This window comes from Cydia fagiglandana, chromosome 10 (genome assembly GCF_963556715.1).
Source record: "Cydia fagiglandana chromosome 10, ilCydFagi1.1, whole genome shotgun sequence".
NCBI lineage: Eukaryota > Metazoa > Arthropoda > Insecta > Lepidoptera > Tortricidae > Cydia > Cydia fagiglandana.
In genome coordinates, this window is record NC_085941.1 from 21,059,607 (window position 1) to 21,077,086 (window position 17,480).

Sequence of the window (17,480 nt, forward strand, 5' to 3'; positions counted from 1 at the left end):
GTCACTCACGTATTTTAAGTCGAAAAACGCTCGACACTCCTCGGTACGGAGTGAAACATGTCGAGCGTTTTTCGACTTAAAATACGTAAGTGACCCGTTCTTAATATATTTAAATTCATGAATATTTAAACTATAGTCCTACTCCTACTCCGTGCGCATATGAGGTAGAAGCTTACCAGAGCTGACGCCGACGAGCAGCCTCGCGGCGAGCATGGCGGCGGCGGCGCTGGGGCGCGCGGCGTGCAGCTGCGCGTACAGCGCCTGGCTGAGCACGAAGAGCGCGAGCGCGGCGCGCAGCGGCGCCCGCACGCCGCGCGCGTTGGCCCACAGCCCCAGCAGCGGCGACGCCAGCAGCTGCCCGAGCGGCGCCGCGCCCACCGCCAGCCCCAGCACCTCCTTCGACGCGCCCGGCTCAAGCTGAAACGAAATAATCGATCGTTATAATGGTTCTTTCGTAAGCGCTCGTTACTCAGCCAGCGTTGGGTAAGTAAACCTAGGTGTGTACGTGTATAAACGCCGCATAATAAGTACAGATTATTGTTGTTGTTTAAATGTTCGAACTTTACGGGTTATTCCCACTAGTTACCACCAACTCGGCTTGGTGGCCCAGTAGTTACCACCAAGCCGAATTGGTGGTAACTAGTGGGAATAATCCAACTTTACCCAAAAGGCTTCGGTAATACTTAATCAACCTTCTAACATTACCCGAAACATATATACCATACATATGGTGTTATCTAGACACGCGGCAGCGTGTCAAGCCAAGTTCAAGCAAAGGAACTGGCTAGCCAGCGCCGAGTGTAATATTACACGAACCACTTGGTGCCACTTTTGACCCTTCTATAACTCAAAACATCTTTGACGTAAACACATAAAACTACGTGTGTTTAATTATATCCATAAGGATATCTAGAAACCCAAATTTCATGAAGCTAGCTCAAACGGTTATAAAGGTATGAAGGTCAAAAAGTCGTAAATTTTAAGACTGACTTATGACTTATAGTACCTAAACCTAACCTACTTCCAGATGACCTAGAAGGATGAAATTTGGAATCCAGCTTGGTTATTGTGTGTAACCGTAGGAAAAAATCTAAAATTAAAATAAAGTTAAAAAATAGGGGGGGTCCCCATACAAAAAAACCACTTTTTATTGGGACTGACATATAAGTACCTAAACCTAACCTACTTCCAGATGACCTAGAAGGATGAAATTTGGAATCCAGCTCGGTTATTGTGTGTAACCGTAGGAAAAAATCTAAAAATAAAATAAAGTTTAAAAATAGGGGGGGTCCCCATACAAAAAAAACCATTTTTTATTGGGACTGATATAAGTACCTAAACCTAACCTACTTCCAGATGACCTAGAAAGATGAAATTTGGAATCCAGCTTGGTTATTGTGTGTAACCGTAGGAAAAAATCTAAAATTAAAATAAAGTTAAAAAATAGGGGGGGTCCCCATACAAAAAAACCACTTTTTATTGGGACTGACATATAAGTACCTAAACCTAACCTACTTCCAGATGACCTAGAAGGATGAAATTTGGAATCCAGCTCGGATATTGTGTGTAACCGTAGGAAAAAATCAAAAATAAAATAAAGTTTAAAAATAGGGGGGGTCCCCATACAAAAAAATATTTTTTAATTGTAGCGTTGGAACCGTTACAAGCAGATATTTGAAACTACCCCAATATATGTATTATTATATTTGCTATATTAAAATAAAGTTTAGTCAAAAAATAAGTGGTGCCCCATACAAAAAACTTTTAATACGCTCTAAACAACCGGCCAACGGTGTGTCGTCGGCGGCGCGCGGTACCACATAATTATACAAAGAACAGAAGTAAAAACCATACAGCGGAAACACAAGAAAAAACATTAAATCTCAATACCTGCCTAGTTTTCTTTACAAAAAGTATTGATATCCCACCAAAAACATAAATGTAAAAAAGGAGAGCCAAGTTCAATACAAAAATTATGCTTGGCTGTGGGGCTCGCCGCAAAAAGAATGGAGATCTAAATGAGTGCCACTGCCAAGTTCTATGCAAAATCCAAATATGTATTTATAGGAACAAAATAACATTATAAACAAGTATTAAACTCTATTTCTTTGCTTTATTGGATACCTATAACAATTGCTGTTATTTAAAAAAATGTGAGATCTTAAAGTAGGTTAGATTTGGCTTGGCCAGGTTTTATCAGAATTACAATATATATAAAATGATTGATATAATGAAAACTGGCCAAGTCAAATCTAACCTACTTTAAGGTCTCACATTTTTTTAAATAACAGCAATTGTTATAGGTATCCAATAAAGCAAAGAAATAGAGTTTAATACTTGTTTATAATGTTATTTTGTTCCTATAAATACATATTTGGATTTTGCATAGAACTTGGCAGTGGCACTCATTTAGATCTCCATTCTTTTTGCGGCGAGCCCCACAGCCAAGCATAATTTTTGTATTGAACTTGGCTCTCCTTTTTTACATTTATGTTTTTGGTGGGATACATATAACACCATTCACTGGGCGTTGTTCATGCATGGCTACACTTAGAGGAACCTTAAACCCCAACGAAGGGTAATAACAGGATGAAAATAAAGTAGAAAGAGAAAACTTTTATTAGACGTGCTGGAATTTTATGACCGAGGAATCAAATCATTCACAAGTCATCATGTGTCCTCGGATCTTTATTTGACGTACAGTCAACGGTAAAAATATGGGTGTAGACAACTTACTCAAAAATATGTCCCATAGTTCTTAATTCACTGACATAAGAGTTATGGGACATATTTTTTAAATGATTTGTACACCCATATTTTTACCGTTGACTGTACAATCGACGCTGAATGCCGTTCCTGACTAGGAATGTAGGAGTGATGGGCGTCATACATAGCCACGTCAAATTAAGCCGAATTTGGGCAAGCTGCGGAAATAATTCGTGTAGTTTTGAAAATTGGTACAGGCATACCTTGTGGTGTCTAGATAAACATACTAAAAGTCCTCGAGGGTAGGGGGTGTGCTGGGGGTGTAGAGGGGGGTTGAAGGTACCTTTTTTTCATATTTTTGCTCATATCTCGAAAATGTGTACGAATTGCATTATAATTACTTCGGACAAAAGTTTTAAGATAAAATTTACTACAAATTTGGTTATTTTTATTTTTACTCTGCGATCAATACTTTAGGAGCTACAGGCTCTTAAAGTTAAATAAGAGATAAAAAATAGACGGTTTAAAAAAAACGTCGTATTTTCATAATTGTTCATCATAAATAAAAATTTTAATTGAGAATAAGCAAGCTAAATGACTTGCTGATAAAATATAAAAAAACCGGCCAAGAGCATGTCGGATCATGCTCAGTGTAGGGTTCCGTAGTTACCCGCCCGTCAAAATAGACTATTTGCAAAAACTCAAAAACTGCTTAATCGATTAGGTTTGCTATATTTTTCTCTAAATGTCTTTACTAAGCTTTACTTTCACGATTTTTTTCATATTTTTTGGACCCATGGTTCAAATGTAAGGGGAACTAAAGTGGAAAACACAACTTTTTTTCTTTCAGATCGATTATTTCCGAAAATATGAAGCAGATCAAAAAATGGTTCTCGAAGACCCGTATTCGTTTTAAAAGACCTATCCAACGACACCCCACACTATAGGGTGGAAGCGAAAAAAAATTTCATCCCCATTTTAATGTACGGCAGCCACCCTAAAAAAATATTTTTTCTAATTTATATTTTACAACTTTGTCAGCGTAACTGATTTATATATTCGTGTGAAATTTAAACATGAAAACTAGATTTTTTTTTATGGTGGTTGCCTTACTTTACATTAAAGTGGGGATGAAATTTTTTTTCGCTTCCACCCTATAGTGTGGGGTGTCGTTGAATAGGTCTTTTAAAACGAATAAGGGTCTTCAATAACCATTTTTTGATCAACTTAATATTTACGGGAATAATCGATCTGAAAGAAAAAAAGTTGTGATTTACCCCTTAGTTCCCCTAACTTTTCCAAAAAATATGAAAAAAATCGTGAAAACATAACTTAGTAAATACTTTCAAGGAAAAATAAAGCGAACCTAATCGGTACAGCTGTTTTTGAGTTATGGCAAATAGTCTATTTTGACAGACGGGTAACTACGGAACCCTACACTGAGCATGGCCCGATGTGCATATGGCCTATTTTTTATATTTTATCAGCAGGTTGCTTAGCTTGCTTACTCTAAGCTAATTTTTTTATTTGTGATGAACAATTACAAAAAAACGACGTTTTCTTAAACATTTTTTATTACTTATTTAACTTTAACAGCCTGTAGCCCCTAAAGTATTGATCGAAGAGTAAAAATAAACATAACCAAATTTGTAGTTTTATCTTAAAACTTTTGTCCGAAGTAATTATAATGCAATTCGTACACATTTTCGAGATATGAGCAAAAATATGAAAAAAAGGTACCTTCAACCCCCCTCTACATCCCCAGCACACCCCCTACCCTCGAGGACTTTTAGTATGTTTATCTGGACACCACAAGGTATACCTGTACCAATTTTCAAAACTACACGAATTATTTCCGCAGATTTTTCTAATTTGCTTAGGCTCACATCAATAGTACTCAGGCGGGCACGTCATGGGATGTTTAGTTGGTCTCTCGCCGCGCGCCGTGACGTGACTCATGTAAACTCATGTTGATAACGCTTCATCGATACTGGGACGGGAGCTATTGTGTTGTAGACCTTTTCTGACTTGTTTGATCCCTATGTTAAACTAAGTAAGTATATATGAGTCTGTTATCACTATCAAGGGGGTTTTTAGCTTTTCGTCAATTTACTAGCTAATACTTAACTTACAGTACCTACTAACAACTGTGATTATCGTTTTCTAATAAGCACTGTATAGGCCAATCAATTTTTTTCTAGGAATTAATTCCCAGTAAATTGGAAATCATTTTAATACCATCAGGTGGTGTGGAAAAATAGTACATTTCGATGCTAGTGCGGAAGGTATGTCATTACTTCACGAGTACCGAGATATCTTGCCACTCGCCTGCGGCTCGTGGCAAGATATCTCGGGACTCGGGACGAGTGAAGAATGACATTTCCGCACGTGTATCGAACGACGTTTTTTAATACAGTTGCGAAAAAATAAGAAAAACATTGTTAATCGTACACTAAACAAAAGTGGTAACAGTGACAGCTCGGTTAGACGTCGTCTTTAAGTATATTATTACACGACTGCCCAAACAAAAAGAGTGTATTGTTTTCAGGGTTCATGTTTGTATGTGAGTTTCTTTATTCCACCATAACTTCTGAATGCCTTGACCGATTTAGATAAATGATATATCATTAGAATCCTTACGTCATCCCAACTAACATAGGCTATGTGACGTCATAATAAAATCAATATGGCGGACATAATACATGATATTGCGTGATGTTTAGAAAAAAAAATCTTGCAAACCTATCGAGTGGGGCCTCAAAATGAAGAGCTTTGAAAGACGATTTAAAATATATATATGCAACATACGCGTTCAAGTCTTATTTTGGTAAAATAAGGATTCACAAAATGTGCTAAGAAAAATAAATCCTTCTATCTTAGTTAATGAGCTATCAAATGAAAGGGTTTTTACCGCTGATCATAAAAATATATATAAATCATATGGTGTACCTAAGGTAAATACAGGAACTAAACACAAACATGTTCTAAATCACGCTATTGAAATCTAAACGTGTGAACTTCTATTTAAGCGATGGGCTTCGAATAATTTCTGGCTTGTCGGATTCTTATATTTCTTGTGAATAAAATTATCCTTGCCTACTAAACCTACTTAACGCGCCTGCGAAAAAAATTGGTTTTGTTTTAACACGTGCCAACGTAGGTACCAACTTCGATCATTTCTTCTTAACTTTAGTTTAGTTAATTTTTATAATAGGGATACTGCAATGTTCTGCCGAATATGCAAGAGTGATAGCGAAATTTCGATTTTCTTATTTCGCGGTAGAGCCTGAGATTGTGATGGATTGTAGTAGTGGCGCCCCCAACGCAGAGTTTCGCGTAATATTCCCTATTGTAAGAAGTATCTATGTGACAATGTTTATACATATTAAGTCTCTTCCTTCCTTCTCGAATACTTCGAACCTTCCTTTATTCATTCCTTGTCTAAATTCAAAAGCCGAAAATTAAATGTGAGCTCCGCGTAGGGTCCAAGGGCCAGAGCGCGCGCTTTTCACAACTTTCCCTTAAGTAATATCTTAATCTCGGAGTAATTAATAATGGAGCCGCCATTAACAGGCGTTCCCCTCTGTCGAAAATAGGCGGCCAATGGTCAACCTCATGTCAACCATATGTATGGACTGACGTTTATCTGACATGACGTACCTATACATTTGATGTCCCCCTCCCCCGCAAAAAATGGCAGACTATTTTGTACCGATAATTTTAGACATGGCGTCTCCGTTGGTCCTATCTATATCCTCTAAGATCTTAATTGTGAAGACCAAAGGCCGAGCTGCAAGAGTGTTGTGTTCAAACACAGACCAATAGAACAAGTGTCTAGATGCGCAGGCCAAAGTCCGAGCTGGGGTAGGGTTGGCCAGGATCGTCTGACAGGTGGAACTCACTTACTGCAATTTCCCCTTTTTACACGACTGCCCAAACAAAAAGAGTGTATGGTTTTATAGCAATAAAAAAAGCCAATGGCCCGAATCGTCCGAGAAAGGCGCGTCTTTAGTATTCAAACAACAACATACCATCATCAATATCATCATCATTCACTTGGGGTCGGCGCAGCATGTCTTTCTCTTCCACACCTCTCTGTCGCCCGTCATTTCATCATTCACTTGCATTCGTTTCATATCATCTCTCACACAGTCCATCCACCTTTTCCTCGAGTTTCCTTTCCTCGTACTTCCCTCCACATTCATTCGTAATACCTTTCTCGTCACATGACTTTCATCCCTCCGCATCACAACAACATACCATAATACAGACAATAATACAAGTATCTAAATAAAAAGGCCGAAGGCCGCTAACCTCGCGTAGAGCTGAATGCCCGAAGCGTCCAAGAGAGGCGTACCTTTAGTATTAGTATTTAAACACAGAACAATGCACTGTTACAAGTGTCTAATGCGAAGCCCGTAAACCGAACTCCGCGTAAAGCCGAAGGTCCGGAGTGTCCGGCAGGTACATGCGCTATCCTCAATTTCCACTGGTATCTTAATTGGGAAGGCGCGATTCCACGCGACGCCGAAGACCGACCTGCGGAAGTTTAGTACTCGTGGAACTCGGTCAGACATTTGAAGAAATTGCACCCGTGAGCCTTACGCAGAGCTCGGTCTTCAGTCAACGTATTTTGACACATGTACAATGGTTCTGTGTTTCACCGCTAACGTCCCGCAGCATGGCTGTTCGTGACTAGGCGCTGCGTATTTTTGAGAGTTCGACCTTTTCTTGGATGGTGAAATAAAAATCCGAAATTTAACGTGCTTACTCTTATAATTCTAAAAGCTTAATCTACGTGTCCATTATTCGAGGATATTGGGGTAGAGGGGGACAATATGTCGTGACGTAGGGTGACGATGGCGTATATAGAGCTCCGTATTGGCCGCGATATGTGACGCGACATACGCAACTGAGTCGCTCCGACCAGAGATGTCGCTGTGGGTCTCGTACGGAACATGCCCCCGGCCTTGAAAGATCTGGCTTTCAAGAGGATTCTTGGTCTTCTCTCCTCTCTTCATCAGGCTGAGACACCAAGGGGCAGATTTTGGTGTAGGCGCGTCTTATGATGCCAGATGCGGTGTGGATGTCTGCCACTCTTGACACTCCGTCTCGCCCAGGGATAGTCTTGACGACGCGTCCTAGATGCCATTTTAGCGGAGGCAGATTGTCGTCTTTTATGAGAACTAGTGTGTTCGGCTTCAGGTCTTCGCAGTGGCTCCTCCACTTGGATCGCGTCTGTAATTCGGAGACGTACTCCTTGGACCATCGGGTCCAGAAATGCTGCCGTATCTTCTCCACCATCTGGTACCGGTTGAGTCGATGAGCAGGCGCGTGCTGAAGGTCCTCTGAGGCGGGCGATGTTAAAGTGCGACCGACGAGAAAGTGCGCAGGGCTCAGAGGAAGGAAGTCGTGCGGATCCGATGACATGGCGTACAAAGGACGGGAATTGAGGACGGCTTCAATTTGGCTTAACGCCGTGCTAAATTCCTCGAAAGTGAGGTGAGCGTTTCCAATAACACGGCGTATATGAAATTTACACGATTTTACTCCAGCTTCCCATAGGGAACCAAAATGGGGCGCGTAAGGTGGAATAAAATGAAATTTAATATTACTACTCGTAGCGTAATCTATGATGTCGGGACTACATTGGGACAAAAACTTGGCAAAATCGTGCATTAAACCCACAAAGTTCCTGCCATTATCCGAAAATATTTCGTTAGGCTTGCCGCGTCTAGCTATAAAGCGTTTGAGAGCTAGAAGGTAAGCATCGGTGGTCAGATCACTGACAAGCTCTAAGTGGATGGCTCGCGTAACAAAACATACAAACAAACAAATATATGCTTTAACAGTTTGAGCACCTCTGCCTTTGCGGTTTAATATGAAAACTGGCCCTGCATAGTCCACACCACAAGTTAAGAAGGGATATGTAGGCGTAATTCTCTCCTCGGGTAAATTTCCCATGAAAGGAGTAAGGGTTTTCCCTCTTAATCGCTTGCAAACAATACAATCATAAAAGATTTTTCGCGCAAGATTCCTACCTCCTAGTGGCCACCAAGCATCATGAAGTTCGAAAAGAAGGGCTTGAGGCGCAGCGTGTAGAAGTTTCTTATGTTCGTGGCGAAATAATAAAAGCGTAAAGTGATGTTTGCTTGTTATTAGTATCGGGTGCTTTTTTTCATAAGCAAAGTATTGCGAATAACCGATGCGACCGCCGACTCGCATGACACGATCTTCATCAATAAACAAATTTAATTTACTTAAATTATGCTTGGTTTTAATTGTTTGTTTATTAGTCAATAGCTTGTACTCATCTGGAAACGATTCAAGTTGAGACAGCCTGACTAATAAATTCGTTGATTCCCGCAGTTCCTCGACGCTAATACTGCCCGCACGCTTATTATTTTTATTGCGCGCGTTGTGAATAAAGCGTAAAACGTAAGATGCGGCGCGTATCATGCGCGAGAACTGAGAAAACCGTTCGAAAGGGAATAATGATAATGACGCTTCAGTGGTAGCGGTAAGCGCTAATTCTACGTTAGATTTGACCTCCGGAAGTATGTCATGCGTATCATTCGAACTCGGTAATTTTGGCATGTTTTTAGGGTCAAAGTTAACATCCTGCAGAAATTCAGGTCCTTCCCACCATAAACTGGATCCAGCTAGGTCTTCCAATCGAACGCCTCTCGAAACTAAGTCAGCCGGATTAACTTTACCGCTGACGTGGCGCCATGGAAGCCCTTTGGTCAGTTCATGGATCTCAGTGACCCGATTCTGCACGAAAGTCTTTAATAAATTAGGTGCCATGCGCAACCACCCTAAAACGCAAGTCGAATCAGAGTAGAATACGACGTCATCAAATTTGCAGTGAAGACTATTTATGACCTTGTCATATAATTTAGCGCCTAGAAGTGCACTGCAAAGTTCTAAGCGGGGCGTACTTAGGACCTTAATGGGAGATAATTTTCCTTTCGAACATAATAATCGTGAGCATACTTCATCATCATCATTTATTGTGCGAATATAAATGCAAGTGCCATAAGCCACCTGTGACGCGTCTGTAAAGATATGCATTTCTATGCGCGTATAATTACTGCTACCCATTACATAACGCGGCACACGGATAGTACTTATGGCCAGTGTTAATGATTTAGTAAAATCATTCCAGGTGCGCATGACGTCAGAAGGGACTTCGTCGTCCCAGTCAAGTTTAAGCAGCCATAAACGCTTGAGTAAGACCTTGGCTAGCATAATGGTTGGACTTAATAAACCTAAAGGGTCATAAATTTGCGAGATATGTGATAAAATAATACGCTTAGTTACTTTATCATTAGGTTTCATCAAATCAAGTTGCGAGTTAAAATAAAATTGATCATAGTAATTATTCCAACCTATGCCCAATGTCTTTGAATTGCAGTCTTTATCGAACGTTAGTTTAGTTTGCGCGTCAGACAGCAGTGCGAAATTAGACTCTAATGACGGCTCGCTAAAGTTAAATACCCACTTTCGTAACGGAAAACAACCTGATTGCAATGTTCGCGCGGTTTCATTGCATAATCGTAACAATTCAAGTTTATCCTGTGACCCAGTTATCATGTCGTCTACGTAAAAATCTTCGTTAATTATTCTTTTAACGTCGGGATCGGTGCATTCAGTGGCTAACTGTTTTAAACAACGGACACTTAAGAAAGCCGCCGACGCCATACCGTAAGTGACACGATTTAAACGATAAATTTGAATCGGTTCGTCGGGGCTGTCGCGCCAAAGGATCAGCTGAAGGTCGCGTTGATTTTCTGCCATCAGTACCTGACGATACATTTTAGCTACGTCCGCGCATGCCACGTAACGATGCTGCCTAAAGCGTAAAAGAATCGACAGAAGGTCGCCCTGGATCGCGGGACCTACCATTTGAAGATCGTTCAGTGATGTACCACTACTAGATGCCGCACTAGCATCAAAGACTGCTCTTAAGCGTGTAGTTGTGGATTCGCGAAAAACTCCATGATGTGGCAAGAAGAAATGCGGTGAGTTATATGACGTAACTTTACTCATGTGCCCTAAATCGAGGTATTCATGCATAAAGTCAGTATATAATTTTTTACACGTTTCTGAACGCTGTAATCGTTTTTCCAGCGCCAGCAAACGACGTTCGGCTTGACGATAAGTTTCTCCTAGCACTTCGGGTGGCTGCTTGAGTGGCATGCTAACACAGAACCTTCCTTCGCTGTCGCGCGTAGTGGTGCGAACGAAATGCTCCTCGCAAGCCTTCTCCTCGTCAGACCATGCGTCCCGAGTGGTAGGTACCTCCTCAATCTCCCAGAACCGCCGTAATAGCGAATCTGTTGTTTGCGTAAAATTACATTGGATGTGCTGGCCTTCAATGCGTGCGTTTAAATTGACAGGACCTGCTACTACCCATCCAAATTCGGTGTTTAATAAGTAAGGACCGTTACGTAATTTTAATTTTTCCATTGTAAACAAATCCCAAAACTTTTCACCACCTATTAAAATATCGAAATCTTTGTAATCTAAAAATTGCGGATCTGCCAGTTGTATATTATCTGGAATATCGAATTTTGCGCAATGTTCATATACAACTGGCATTGATGTGTTTATTTCCGATAAAACAAAACAATGTAAATTTGTTGTGTAGTCGCTAATGCGCGATTTTATTTGGACATTGCAGGTTTGCGTACACTGCGTCACAGTACGACCTACACCGCTTATTTCGTGAGTGGACTGTACTAATTGTGTGCCTAATAAATCACGTAAGGATTCTTTTATAAAGGATCGTTGAGAGCCGTTATCAATAAGAGCGATAACAGTATGCGGTTTATTATTTTTATCAATCACGTCGATAAGCGCAGTTGACAACAAGACCGGCATCAAGGCCGGCGGCTGCGAAGGAATTCGCTGACAATGCACATTGACCGACACGGCGGCGGCCGAACTAGATGCAGCGGCGGCCGAAGTGGATGCAGCGGGGGCCGTGACGTCAGCGGGGGCAGGGACGCGAGTGCACTCATCACTAGGAGGATGGATAATTGAATTATGTTTATTATTACACTTGCGACACGGGCCGAATACGCATGACTCCACGGAATGACCCGCTCGTAGGCAATTAGTGCATAACTTGTTGTCGGCAACAAACTTAAGTTTAGATTCGTAGTTAGTATCAAGAAATTTGACACAGGAATAAAGTGGATGATTCATTTTACACATAGGGCACGGGAATTTTGGTTTTTGCTGTGATTTTTGTGGTTTGCTGTTGGTAGAAACATTGCAGTGCACTTTGTTATTGTTGTAGTTATGAGTGGAGCTAGGAGTGATATGTTTTTTGTTCACTTCGTGCTTATCGCGTAAACTCGTACTTTGTGAATGTGATGCCTGCAATGTTTCTAACATATCTGCACGGTTTCTTAAAAATTGAAATAAATCATCCAATTTAATCTTCATCTGAGTGTCGCCGCTCGTAAGGCTACTTTTATGTTGTTCCCACTCGCGTTCAGTGGTTTTATCGAGCTTTGACACCAAGATGTAAATGATCAGAGTGTCCCATGACGATATAGGTTCGCCTAGGACTTTCAAAGCGCGTAAATTTTTTAGTGTTGTGTCAATTAACTTTCTAATAAGTATGTGCGATTCTTTAGGCAGCGACTGAAGCGTAAATAGTGCCTTGACGTGATTGTGGATTAATAACCTATTGTTATTGTAGCGATTAAGAAGGAGATCCCATGCCACCGCGTAGTTACTTGACGTTAGTTCGAGCGCTTCTATTACTAACAAAGCACTACCAGTCAGCGATGATTTTAGGTAGTGGAACCTTTGGATGTCACAGAGATCCTTCGAATTGTGAACTAGTGATAGGTAAATATCTCTAAATGCGAGCCAGTTTTCATACGTGCCGTCAAAAGAGGGAAGTGATAAAACTGGCAGCTTAATTGCCTTCATTGTTGTGTTTTGCGAAACAGTGGGACTTTTATTTGCTGTACTATTAAATTGACTTAAAATAGACTCGGCGAGGGCCTGCGCAGTGAAATAACTATCCTCAAACTGTTCTCGTTGCGTTAACTGGTCATCGAGATTCGATTCGAACACATTCGCTTCGATTTGAGTTTGAATATCGTTAAATTCAGTGTACAGGGTCTCTGCTCCTTGTATGCGTAGTTTTAAATTTATTCTACAAGGCTCAGTTAAAGCGTCTAAATTATCGCTACAGCTTTGAATGTGGGTTGCGAACTTTGTGAGTCTAGCCTTTATAATGCCACGTTTTTTGACCAATTCGCGAACTTGAGGTTCAATCGCGGCATCACAGATCACCCTAGCTGGCGATTTATCGCGTGATTTGCTAGTATTTGGTACTACAGTATCACCTAGTCCCATTTTGGTTAGGTTTAGTATAGAAAGCTGGAGTACTCACGTATGGACTTTGGACCCTGATGCAACTCCGCGTTGTGTAGGTAGCGGCGAAAAGGAGTCCCAATACCGGTCACGCAATAATTACTCGTCACGGGCTCACTGGAATTGATTAAGCACGGTATTAAGCAACTGAAGACAAAGGGGGTTAGGTATAGGGTGGCTGGATGTCCGTACCGAAATATGTGCGTTTAAAATCGTTGGATGTCCAGTTCTCGTCCTACAGCTATCCGCAGTTTCCCAAATTTGCGCGTCCTTGGGTGTCTTCGTGCTGCATACGCGCCTTCCGTCCAAGAAGAAATGTCGATGCGCTTTCTCTTCCAAAGGTGCTGCTTCTCAATGGCCTCTCAATTCGTACTCGACGATTGGCGAAGAAACCGTTGATTATATTTGGCGAAGAAGGATCAATATGGTCGTGACTAGGCGCTGCGTATTTTTGAGAGTTCGACCTTTTCTTGGATGGTGAAATAAAAATCCGAAATTTAACGTGCTTACTCTTATAATTCTAAAAGCTTAATCTACGTGTCCATTATTCGAGGATATTGGGGTAGAGGGGGACAATATGTCGTGACGTAGGGTGACGATGGCGTATATAGAGCTCCGTATTGGCCGCGATATGTGACGCGACATACGCAACTGAGTCGCTCCGACCAGAGATGTCGCTGTGGGTCTCGTACGGAACAATGGCTTTCAACCTCGCGTAGAAGCGTGCTTCTTTTGAACGTTTTCGGCGTTCGGCCCTACGCAAAGCTCGGCCCTCAGCATCTAGTCTGTCGGGGCTACCTTTCTATATTCGCCAGTTCATCATTTGTAAGTAGGTAGTAATTACTGCCACATAAAGATGTTAGCGTCGCGTAGACTGAATAATGAAATGCAATCTGACGCATATGATTGTAGTTCGATTTGTTGATAGCAACGTGCTATTTATTAGCCTAGGGCCATGTGCGTCCTGCTAAAGTCGCATCGAAGGTAATTGAGTCAATAACTTTTTTAGTGGGAGTTAAAGCTATGAGTCTTTACTGTGGACCTTCAAACCCTCATGGACATGTTAAAAACTTCCACTTCTTTTTAAGAAGCTATATGGGAAAATGTCAAATGTCCCATATCGTGAACACATCCACATATTATCCACGAAAAAGACGCCGGTATTCGGTGATTTTAATTAAAAGGTCCCAGTCCCAGGAGCTAATATCCACATAAAGAGAACTTTGTGGACAAACTAAATGGCCGGTAATCTTTATAAATAATAGTTTTAGTTCGTGTTGTCACTAAAATGTGTAAAATAAAATAAATTAATTAAAAAATTAAAAACACGACTGCTGAATTTTCAAGCGAACTGAAAAGCTAAAAATAATGTTAATGTGTTAGTTACATAAGGGGTCATGCACATTTATAACCGTGACTGTCAGTAAGTACGTGTGCATTTAGTTTCGATTGCAGTCGGGGGACCTTTTGAATGAAAGAATGCAATAGGTAAATGAAGGTCCCCCGACTGTAATTGAAATTAAATGTACACTTACTTACAGTCACGGTTATAAATGTGCATGACCCCTTATGTAACTAACACATTAACATTATTTTTAGCTTTTCAGTTCGCTTGAAAATTCAGCAGTCGTGTTTTTAATTCTTTAATTAATTTATATCTATGGGCGTTTGGCAGCTATTCCGTTCCATTCAGTCAACTTATTAAGAACGGAATTTTCAATATTGAATATTAAAAAATAAACGTGTTATAATGATGAAGAGGTAAGTAATTAAATATGAAATATGTAATATTTTTCGTATTCTTACATTAACGGTAGGTTTTTATGCTGATTACGACGTTTAAAGGAAACTAATATTAACACTCATCAATAAGTAGTCGTGAATTGGAACAAAAATAAATTTAAAAAAATTGGAAAAGTAAAAAGCACTAGTTCGAGATAACCAACTTTCCGCACGCTAAACAGCTACGTAAAGTAGCACTTTTTGAGCAACTGTATTAAAAAATTTGTTCTATTCAAGTACCTATTTTCCTTGTAAGAGTTCAAAAATATCCGAAAAGTACCTTAATACGAATTCATAATCAAACATTGTAAAAAAAATTATATTATGAATTCTATTTTATTTTTTTACAAAACTCGTGTTAAAATCCGAAATGTTTTTGCTTGCAACCTTGCTGACGGTGGGTTCCTTCTACATAGAGTGGTTTTGTCAATCCAAAAAACTGCCATTTATCCGCACCTTCTGGAGCAAATTCAGATTATGTGAAGGTATTAAAATGATTGATTACCATCTGAAGTACCCTCTGGTAGGAAATGACTCTGCCCATGTAATTGTATATAAAACCTAGACATGATCTCTCAGGACTCTCCAGCAAGTTCACCTTGAGGGCCCGCAGCCCTCCCACAACTCTCAACGACATGCCCTACGTCCTCTGACGTATGACAACCGGTCGCACGCATGCGTCAGTCACCTTGTTTCTATTGTTCGTGTTCGCGTCTTCGCGGGGGCAAAGATAATTTATAAAACAGAGAGGTAATTCAAAAGTCTAAGAAAAAAACTTGCCCCTTATTTTGTCATCCAAAACAGATGGCGCTGTACTGCGCCATATGACAGAATAAATAATAATACTATCGTACCTACAGAAAAGACACCTCCAACAAAACCGAAGTTTGACAGCGATTCAGGGACGAATCATGCTGTCCCTTCAAATTCAAGTCAAAATCTTATCTGTGAGTGTGATCGTGCACGCAAGGGGACGTCAAGTTGCGCCAACCCTAATAATTGCTCGGAGCAATGCTGAGCAGAACGGAGCCGAGAATGCCCAAAAGGAACCAATCGCCCCACTGGCCATACGTTTTGCGGTAACTGAATTGTCAAACGTCAACTTTTGACAATCAGGTTTACCCCAAAATGTATGGAGCTATACAGTGTACAACGCCATCTCGTTTACCTCTTAAATTGTTTTAGATTTTACGCATCTTACTCAATTAAATGTATCTTTGGCGGGGGTAAAGAGCGGGTCAAGGTCTTGTGTTTTTAAAATAAATGATAACAATCTATCTTCTATACATCTATACATATAATAAAGCTGTAGAGGGTCAAAAGTCTGTACATGGAAGATATTTGGAAAAAAGTTGGCTGGGGGCACTTAGAATTGATAACAGAACACGTTCCAACAGTTTTTAGAATTTTTGTCTGTTTGTCTGTTTATCTGTTTATCTGTTTGTCTGTTTATTTGAACGCGCATCACGTGAAAACGGCTGAATGGATTTTGATGCAAACTTTACTAATCTGTCGAGAAAATCTCCGGCCAGGTTATAGGCTACAAAAATTCAACCCTTAAAAGGGGGGGTAGCCACATCACTCGCTTGATTTAAGTTTGCCCCTGAATCTTATGGCGCTACTTAGTAGTACAGTCATTATATCCAAAAAACCGACTCTACCCGTGAATAATTAGTTCTTGGATTTTTTTTTTCGTAGGTCCCTCGGGGGGGTCACTGGGAGTGTAAATTCAAAAAGTAGGCTGAATCAGGCTCCTGCGTATATTCGAAAAATGGTTTTTTTCCAAAAAGACGGTTTTTCTTCAATAACTCGGCCATTTTTGATTTTACAGTAAAACCGTAAGGACAAAAATTGTAGGAAATTTGATTCTCTACAAGTTAGTCCAGTTATTATATCCAAAAAACCGTCCCTTCCCGTGAATAATCAGTTCTTGGATTTTTTTTTCGTACGTCCCTCGGGGGAATCACTGGGAGTGTAAATTCAAAAAGTAGACTGAATCAGTGTCCTGTGTGTATTCGAAAAACGGTTTTTCTTGAATAACTCGATCATTTTTGATTTTACAGTAAAACCGTGAGGACAAAAATATTAGAAAATTTGATTCTCTACAAGTTTGGTCCTCACAATTTTTCTTCTAGGATCGATAGTTTGGAAATAAAATTTGAAAAAAGCGACAAATTCAAAACATTTTCAACATCTCGTTTATTTTCAACTTTACGACATAAATGAAGAGGACTAAACTTGTAGAGAATCAAATTCTAAACAATTTTGGTTCCCACCTTTTTTCCCCCAAAATCGATATTTTAGAAATTAAACCTGAAAAACGCGACAAATTCAAAATATTACCATATCTCCTATGTTCCACGCTTTACGGCATAAATGAAGGGAAACAAACTTGTAGAGAATCAAATTTTCTAAAATTTTTGTCCTCACGGATTTACTGTAAAATCAAAAATGACCGAGTTATTCAAGAAAAATATACACAGGACCCTCATTCAGTCTACTTTTTGAATTTACACTCCCAGTGATTCCCCCGAGGGACGTACGAAAAAAAATCCAAGAACTGATTATTCACGGGAAGGGTCGGTTTTTTG

General features: G+C 40.2%; 1 protein-coding gene across 1 annotated transcript in view; it reads right to left on the reverse strand.

Moving 5' to 3' along the window:
- Window positions 1-17,480, reverse strand: part of LOC134668367 (major facilitator superfamily domain-containing protein 8) — a 37,855-nt gene that overhangs the window by 7,415 nt on the left and 12,960 nt on the right. The window contains exon 2 of the mRNA XM_063525847.1: window positions 177-417. Within this exon, the coding sequence (XP_063381917.1) occupies window positions 177-417 (241 nt within the window). The remainder of the gene's footprint in view (window positions 1-176; window positions 418-17,480) is intronic.